This window comes from Muntiacus reevesi, chromosome 4 (genome assembly GCF_963930625.1).
Source record: "Muntiacus reevesi chromosome 4, mMunRee1.1, whole genome shotgun sequence".
Lineage (NCBI taxonomy): Eukaryota > Metazoa > Chordata > Mammalia > Artiodactyla > Cervidae > Muntiacus > Muntiacus reevesi.
In genome coordinates, this window is record NC_089252.1 from 147,938,411 (window position 1) to 147,947,167 (window position 8,757).

Genomic DNA, 8,757 nt, shown 5'->3' on the forward strand with positions numbered 1-8,757 from the left:
TTTCAATACTAAAATGCAAGAGATCAATCAGTGGAGGTCAAAAGGAGAGAGAGAATTTCTGGAAGAATAAATGAAGTCTTGGAATTAAGGCTGGGAGGAAATGTGAGACAGAAGTACGTTTCCTATTATTTTTTAATGCATTTAGTTGAAATCACAGAGTTGAGCACAACTTAGTGACTAAAAAACAACAAAAAAATTTAATGAAAACAGATTTTATAACAATGGTAAAATAATTAGGAAAAATGTGCATAAACTGTTGACACTCAACAGATCACAAATATTCATTTACCATAAACCATTTGATCCTTAAGCATATATGGAAGGATTTTTAAACTTTTATAAAGAACTTGATGGATTATTTTTACCACTTTTGACTTCATTAGATGAGGGATACCATTTTGCATTTGAGAAGATTATGTCTTAAATAGCTTTCACAGCCACTAATCAGTAAGGACAATCTCTTTATGAGTCCACTACTCATTTTACTACCACAGCAGCTGCTATAAAATCTTAGGACATATTGCAAATTCATAGGACCAAGAAAGTGGTGGTCATTCCTGTCCCCCAAAAACCACACTGCTCTAAACCCCAAACTCCTTAAATCCACAAATATTTATTGCCTCCGTGTGAAGCACTGGAAAGAGAACTGGCTATAAAATCAGAAACCCTAGGCTAGTTCTGGCTCTCAGACATTTAGTTATGGTACAAGGAAGGTCACCTTTGTATCACATATTTTCCTCAATCTGAAAATATGAAGTTGGATAACAGGTCTTGGTTGACATGTCAGATGAGATGTACTAGGAATTTAAACTCTAATTGTTCTCAAAAGCAGCAACACAGAAAAGGATGTTTCTTGCTTTGCCTCTCAGTGTCTTTCTACTTGTTGCAACATCTAGAGTTCATAGAGTCTTGGTTGATACCAGGTGCTGAAAAGCTGGGGAAGAGCATGAGAGGATAGACATCGTGAGGGTCTATGATCTAAGAGGGGCTTTCTTAGTGGCTCAGATGGTAAAGAATCTGTCTGCAATGCAAGAGACCCAGGTTTCCATCTTTGGGTCAGGAAGACCCCCTGGAGAAGGGCATTGCAACCCAATCCAGTATTCTCTTGACTGGAGAATTTCATGGACAGAGGAGACTGGGGTGCTACAGCCCACAAGTCACAAAGAGCTGGACACAACTAACACATACATGATCTAAGAAGCCATAGGGATGGTAGAATGAGAGTTAAGAGATTGTACTGAGGAAGCACTCATTCTTTTATTCAACAAGGATTTGTTTAGAGCCCTCTAGCTGCATTTCTAGGACTGTGACACTTTCTTGATCCTCTTCTCTTATTCAAAAGTTATGGAACTAGTTACTAGTAATGGCACTTAGGAATGCATCCATGGTAGTTGTGGGGCACAGAAATACATCCGTGCTGGTGTGTAATATAAATTCTAACCCAAAAGATAATCTTTAATGAACTAAATACATTATCCATGTGTTAAAAAGCATTAAGTATAATGGGGGAGTGATGTTCAGCTTACTAGGGAGTACTTAGAGGCAGCAGAAGAAAAGTTGCAGTATTTAATAGGGTAATAGGATAGTCAGATACTTATTTACTCTCAGCTTCACTTTCTGACTTAAGCTAAAAAGTGGATCTTTTATAGGTTAAAAAATTCTATACCGGGTGAATGACTCAGATCATTATCCCACCAAATGAGTAAATTTTCTTTCTCTTTAGGGATGGACTATCTAAGAAACCATGAAAAATCTTAGCATTATTGATGAATTTGTGCTGCTGGGGTTGTCTACTGACCCGGATACCCAGACCATGCTCTTTGTTCTCTTCTTGGGGATTTACCTCCTGACCCTGATGGGGAACCTGATGATGATCCTGCTGATCAGGGCTGATCCTCACCTGCACACGCCCATGTACTTCTTCCTTGGTCATTTGTCTTTCCTAGACATGTGCTACTCTTCAGTCACTGTGCCCAAGATGCTGCAGAATTTCCTGTCTCAGAAGAAAACCATTTCAGTGTGGGGATGCATTACCCAGAGTTTCTTTTTCATATTTTCTGGAGGCACTGAGGGCTGCCTGCTCTCTGCTATGGCCTATGACCGCTATGCTGCCATCTGTCACCCTCTGCTCTACACTGTGATCATGAATGGACCTCTGTGCACCACTATGGTCAGTGCAGCATGGCTGATGGGGTTTCTGAACTCACTAGTGAATAATCTTTGTGCCCAGAGCTTACAGTTCTGTGGTCCCAATATCATCTCCCACTTCAGTTGTGAACTGCCTTCACTCTTCCCTCTCTCCTGCAGTGATACCACACCTAACACCATCCTGCTGGCTGGTTCTGCTACATTTCTAGGACTTGTGACACTTCTCCTGATCCTCTTCTCTTACTCAAAAATTATTCTTGCCATTCTAAGTATCTCCTCTAAAGGCCGAGTCAAAGCCTTCTCCACTTGCTCCTCCCACCTCACCGTGGTGCTCTTGTTCTATGGGACAGCTCTATTCAGGTACATCAGCCCCTCTTCAGGATCAGTCCTGGAGCGAGTTGTCTCTGTACAGTATGGTGTGATCACATCCTTGGTAAACCCCCTCATTTACAGCTTTAAGAACCAGGAAGTGAAGGCAGCTCTGCAGAGGATACTGAAGCAGCAAATATGTGTCTAAGGTTAAGAAATGACAATAGGACTTTTCTTCTATATGAAAACCAATCTACAAGGAAAGAGAACTTTGCAAACTTAGAGCTTCTATGGAACTTGAATTTTAATATAATTAACTGTATTTGTTTCTTACTCAAAGTGAAATGCCTTCCAAAACCTGAAAGAAATATACTCAGAGAAGTATTTGACCCATCATGGGTCTGAGGGGAAAAGTTCAGAGACATCAGCTCCTATCACAGCCTTGGAAACCAGTCCAGAAGGAGTGACTTCACTCCAGTTGAGGAGGCAGAACAAGAACAAAGACCTTGGCAAGAACAAAGTTCTCTGAGCCCTGAACTTGACCTGTGGAGTTACACAAAGGAGCCCATTAGTAGCAGGACAAAGAACAAGTCGTCTAGACATATTTAATGTTCCAGAATGAGACAGTTTATTACCTTTTGTTCATCTGACCTGGTGGTACCATAGACATTAAATGGCATATGTACCTGCAAATAGTCACAGAAAAGTGAAAGCGAAGAATGAACATATTAAATGTCTGTGAGCAGATGAACGGATAAAGAAAATGTGGTACATGCATACAAGGGTGGATTACTCAGTTTAAAAAGGAAAGAAAGCCTGCAACATGTGACAATGCAGATTAACCTTGAGGATATTGTGTTAAGTGAGAAAAGCCAATCACAGAATAGAACAACTGCTTAATTCTACTTATACGTGATATCTAAAGAGGTCAAACTCATAGAAGCAGAAAGTAGAATGGTGGTTTCCAGGGCCTGGGGGAAGGGGAACTGGGAAAATGCTGTCCAATGGGCATAGAGTATCAGTCATGCAAGATAAAAAAGAGATCTGTTGTACTGCAGTGTGTATATAGTTAACAGTACCATACATCTAAAAATTTAAGAGGGTAAAATTGATGTTGTGTGTTTTTTACCACAATAAAAAAAAATAAGAATGAATATATTATTAGACTGAATATGGGTATTGAATTTTGCAACTTCTTGCCTGAATACATACATCATATATATATATATATATATATATATATATATATAAGGAAGCCAGACAAAAGGCATTAGAAGTAGTATAATGTAAATTAAAACATCAAGAGACATTATTTTTATTGAATATAAATCAATGAAATTAGAACACTCCCACACTCCATATATAAAAATTTACTGAAAATGGCTTAAAGACTTAAATACAAGTTATGACACCATAAAACTCCCAAATGAGAACTTAGGCAAAACATTCTCTGACATAAATCATACCATGTTTCATTAGGTCAGTCTCCCAAGGCAAAATAAATAAGTAAAAATAGATAAACGTGACATAATCAAACGTACAAGCTTTTGCACAGCAAAGGAAACCATGAACAAAACAAACACACAACCTATGGAGGATGAGAAAATATTTACAAATAATCAACCAGCAAGGGTTTAGCTTCCAAACTATACAAAGAGCTCATACAACTTAATATAAAAAAAAAAATTAAAAGATGGGAAGAATCCCTAAAAAGACATTTCTCCAAAGAAGACATATAGATAGCCAAGAGGTACATGAAAGGATGCTCAACACTAATAATTATTAGAGAAACACAAATAAAAACTACACCGAGTATCACTTCACACTAGTCCAAACTGTCATCATCAAATAAGTTCTGGAGAGGGTGTAGAAAAAAGGGAATCTTCCTGCAGTGTGGATAGCAATGTAAACTGGTATGGCCACTAAGGATAACAGTATGGACATTCCTTATAAAACTAAAAATAAAGTTACCATATGACCCAGCAATCCCACTCCTGAGCATATATCTGAAAAAGATGAAAATGCTAATTCAAAAAGATATATGCACCCCAATGTTCATAGCAGCACTATGAACAGCCAAGACATGGAAGGAACCTAAGTATCCATCAACAGATGAATCGATAAAGAAGATGCAATGTATATAAACAATGGATTATGATTCAGCCATAAAAAAGAATGATATAATGCCATTTGCAGAAATGTGAATAGACTTGGAGGGCATCCTTCTATGTGAAATAAATCAGACTGAGAAAGACAAATACTATATGGTATCACTGTATGTGAAATGTAACACTAGAAAATATAATAAAAACAATCAGATTTATAGAGAACAAGATGGTGGTTAGCAGTGGAGAGAGAAAAGGGAGAGAGCAATATGGAAGTAGGGGATTAAGAGATACACACTTAGATCTTTAATCCATTTTGAGTTTATTTTTGTGTATGGTGTTAGAAAGTGTTCTAGCTTCATTCTTTTACAAGTGGTTGACCAGTTTTCCCAGCACCACTTGTTAAAGAGGTTGTCTTTTTTCCATTGTATATTCTTGCCTCCTTTGTCAAAGATAAGGTGTCCATAGGTTCGTGGATTTATCTCTGGGCTTTCTATTCTGTTCCATTGGTCTATATTTCTGTCTTTGTGCCAGTATCATACTGTCTTGATGAGTGTGGCTTTGTAGTAGACTCTGAAGTCAGGCAGGTTGATTCCTCCAGTTCCATTCTTCTTTCTCAAGATTGCTTTGGCTATTCGAGGTTTTTTGTATTTTCCATACAAATTGTGAAATTATTTGTTCTAGTTCTGTGAAAAATACCGTTGGTAGCTTGATAGGGATTGCATTGAATCTATAGATTGCTTTGGGTAGTATAGTCATTTTGACAATATTGATTCTTCCAATCCATGAACATGGTATATTTCCAGATCTGAAAGAGACATGTGCACCCCAATGTTCATTGCAGCACTGTTTATAATAGCCAGGACATGGAAGCAACCTAGATGCCCATCAGCAGATGAATGAATAAGGAAGCTGTGGTACATATATACCAAGGAATATTACTTAGCCATTAAAAAGAATTCATTTGAATCAGTTCTAATGAGATGGATGAAACTGGAGCCCATTATACAGAGTGAAGTAAGCCAGAAAGATAAACACCAATACAGTATACTAACGCATATATATGGAATTTAGAAAGATGGTAACGATAACCCTATATGCAAAACAGAAAAGGAGACACAGATGTACAGAACAGACTTTTGGACTCTATGCGAGAAGACGAGGGTGGGATGTTCAGAGAGAACAGCATCGAAACATGTATATTATCAAGGGTGAAACAGATCACCAGCCCAGGTTGGATGCATGAGACAAGTGCTTGGGGCTGGTGCACTGGGAAGACCCAGAGGGATCAGGTGGAGAGGGAGATGGGAGGGGGGATCGGGATGGGGAGTACATGTAAATCCATGGCTGATTCACGTCAATGTATGGCAAAAACCACTACAATATTGTAAAGTAATTAGCCTCCAACTAATAAAAATAAATGAAAAAAAAAGAGAGATACACACTATTAGGTAAACAGTAAGCCACAAGGATATACTGTATAACACAGGGAGTATAGCAAACATTTTATAAGTATAAATGGAGCATAAACCTTTAAAAATGTGAATTACTATTATTATATACCTGTAATTTATATATTATACTGTTCAAGTGTATTTCAATAAAACAATTATTAAGATTAAAATTCAAAAAAGGAAAAATTGCTTTGACAATAACATTGCTAGTATAATGTTAGATATCAGCATATAGCCCATATTTTATCTAGTTATAGTTATCCATTTTTACTTATAAAGATATACTATCATACATTGACATGAATCAGCCATGGATTTACATGTATTCCCCATCCTGATCCCCCCTCCCACCTCCTTCTCCACCCAATCCCTCTGGGTCTTCCCAGTACACCAGCCCCGAGCACTTGTCTCATACATCCAACCTGGGCTGGTGATCTGTTTCACCCTTGATAATTAGCCTCCAAATAATAAAAATAAATGGAAAAAAAATTTTTTTAAATAAAGTTGAATTTTAAGAAGGTTAAAAAAAAAAGAAAAGAAAAAAAAAGAAATTATTCCAGAAAATAAAAAGATATACTATCAAAATAGATTTGAATATTGTAAAGTAGATTTTCACCTCTTATTGAGATTATCATGTCTTCTTATTGGATGTATTGCAAAATTTCCTAACATTAAATGACTCTTACATTCATGAGAAAATCCATGCACAGATATATCTTTTCGTATACTACTGATTTATTTTTATTGGGGAAGAGTTCACGTGCAAATTTATTATTAAAAGTGATTGTTATTTAGGTGTTAATATTGTGTTATCTGGGAGAAGGAAATGGTAACCTACTCCAGTATTCCTGCCTGGAGAATCCCCTGGACAGAGGAGCCTGGTGGGTTACTGTCCATGGGGTCGCACAGAGTCGGACACGACTGAAGCGACTTAGTATGCATGCATGCATTGGAGAAGGAAATGGCAACCACTCCAGTATTCTTGCCTGGAGAATCCCAGGGACAGAGGAACCTGGTGGGCTGCTGTCTATGGGGTCACACACAGTCAGACACAACCGAAGCAATTTAGCAGCAGCAGCAGCAGCAGCATCATTACGTTATCCTAATCACTGTATGCTGAAATCTTTTGTAATGTTGTTGACTTTCACTTCATTTCATTTGCCCAAGACTTTAAAAAATATGTATATAAGTGTGCCACCATCATTGTGTCTTTGGTCATAAATCATGCTATTACCATGTTTTTGCTTCATTCATTTTGAAACTGAACTTTGTAGTCTTAAAAGATCATAATAGCTTTGTCTTCATGGTAGCTTAAACCTCATCATTATAAAAGGTTTAGTGTTTAGTATAAATATTATAAAATGTTTAGTGCTTAGTATATAGTTTAGTGTTTTTTCTTTGATTTCACTTTCTGTGATGTTAATATTTCCACTTTTTTTTTCAGATACTTTCTCCATATATGTCTTTGTCTATCATTATAGTTTTAAGGTTTCTATATTATTTTGTTGCATTTGGATTACCTTTAAGCACCATATCATTAGATTTTTGTTTCTTAAATCTGTGCCTTTTAATAAGGATACTTAAATTTTGTATTTAATACCACTGTGATTTTTACATTCACTGTCATAAATTATGGGTTTATTTTCTCCATAATGTAGCATTTGATAATTTGTAAGTTTCCTTTATCTACTTTTATTTTTGCCATAAAAATAGACAAAAGAGCTACAATTTATCAAGCTATCCGTGTTCTGTATATTATTAAAAAAAAACTTGTTTATTCATTACAACAACATTCTAAGATAGAAGTTCCTTTTTACAAATGAAGAAACTGAGGCTTGCTGAGCCCACTAACCTGCCTAAGGTCACTTAGCCAGTGAATGATGAAGTCGGGATTGACATCCAGAAATTCAGCACTAGAAAATTCAAATTTGTGACCATTGTATGTCTCTCTCTCTCTCTCTCCCTTCCCCCATCTCCTTGTTTGTCCTATAGTCTGCAGTGAAAAGCAAAATACATATATTTTGATTTTTCTGATTATAAAATGGTATTCTGAGCACACAATGCAGCCTTTCTTCCTTTAAGAACCAAACCCTAAAAAAATACAAAAGAGGAATTTTTAAGTGAATTCTTCTATTTGTCAAATCAAAAGGGTGATTTCTTAGAGGACCACAGAAACTATGTTTAGTTACTGAGAAACTTAACATAGATCTGATGATATAAAACAGGGAAATGGTAACTGGAAAATATGTAGGGGTCAGAAGGAAAGTATTAATACAAAAGGTAGGACGGACAACCAGGAAGTTTCCTGAGTGGAAGAGTAGAAGCCAGGAGCCGGGAGAAAGTCACAGGTCACCAACAGGGGCTCTGGGTGAGGTCACACCTGAATAGATATATACAGCATTGGATAGGCAGCTGCAACAGGGTGACATGTTTCCCTGTAGGAACTGAGCTTAGGATGAAGACAGAGCTCAGTGTCTTCCTGTTGCTGATGATGTCAGGGAAGAACTGGAAGTACCAGAGGCCAGAAGAACAGCTGCTAATGCACCCTATCCAGCAGCACAGTAGTAGTAGCAGTAGTAGTTCAGTCATGTCTGACTCTTTGTGACCCCATGGACTGTAGGCCCCCAGGCTCCTCTGTCCATGGAATTCTCCAGGCAAGAATACTGGAGTGAATTGCCATTCCCTTATCTAGGAGATCTTCCTGACCCAGGGATCGAACCCAGGTCTCCTGCACTGCAGGT

General features: G+C 37.4%; 1 protein-coding gene across 1 annotated transcript; it reads left to right on the forward strand.

Annotated features, from left to right (window-relative positions):
- Positions 1-1,744: 1,744 nt before the first annotated feature.
- Positions 1,745-2,665, forward strand: LOC136167565 (olfactory receptor 8S1-like). The gene has a single exon (XM_065935084.1). The coding sequence runs from the start codon at positions 1,745-1,747 to the stop codon at positions 2,663-2,665; it is 921 nt and encodes a 306-aa protein (XP_065791156.1).
- Positions 2,666-8,757: the final 6,092 nt, after the last annotated feature.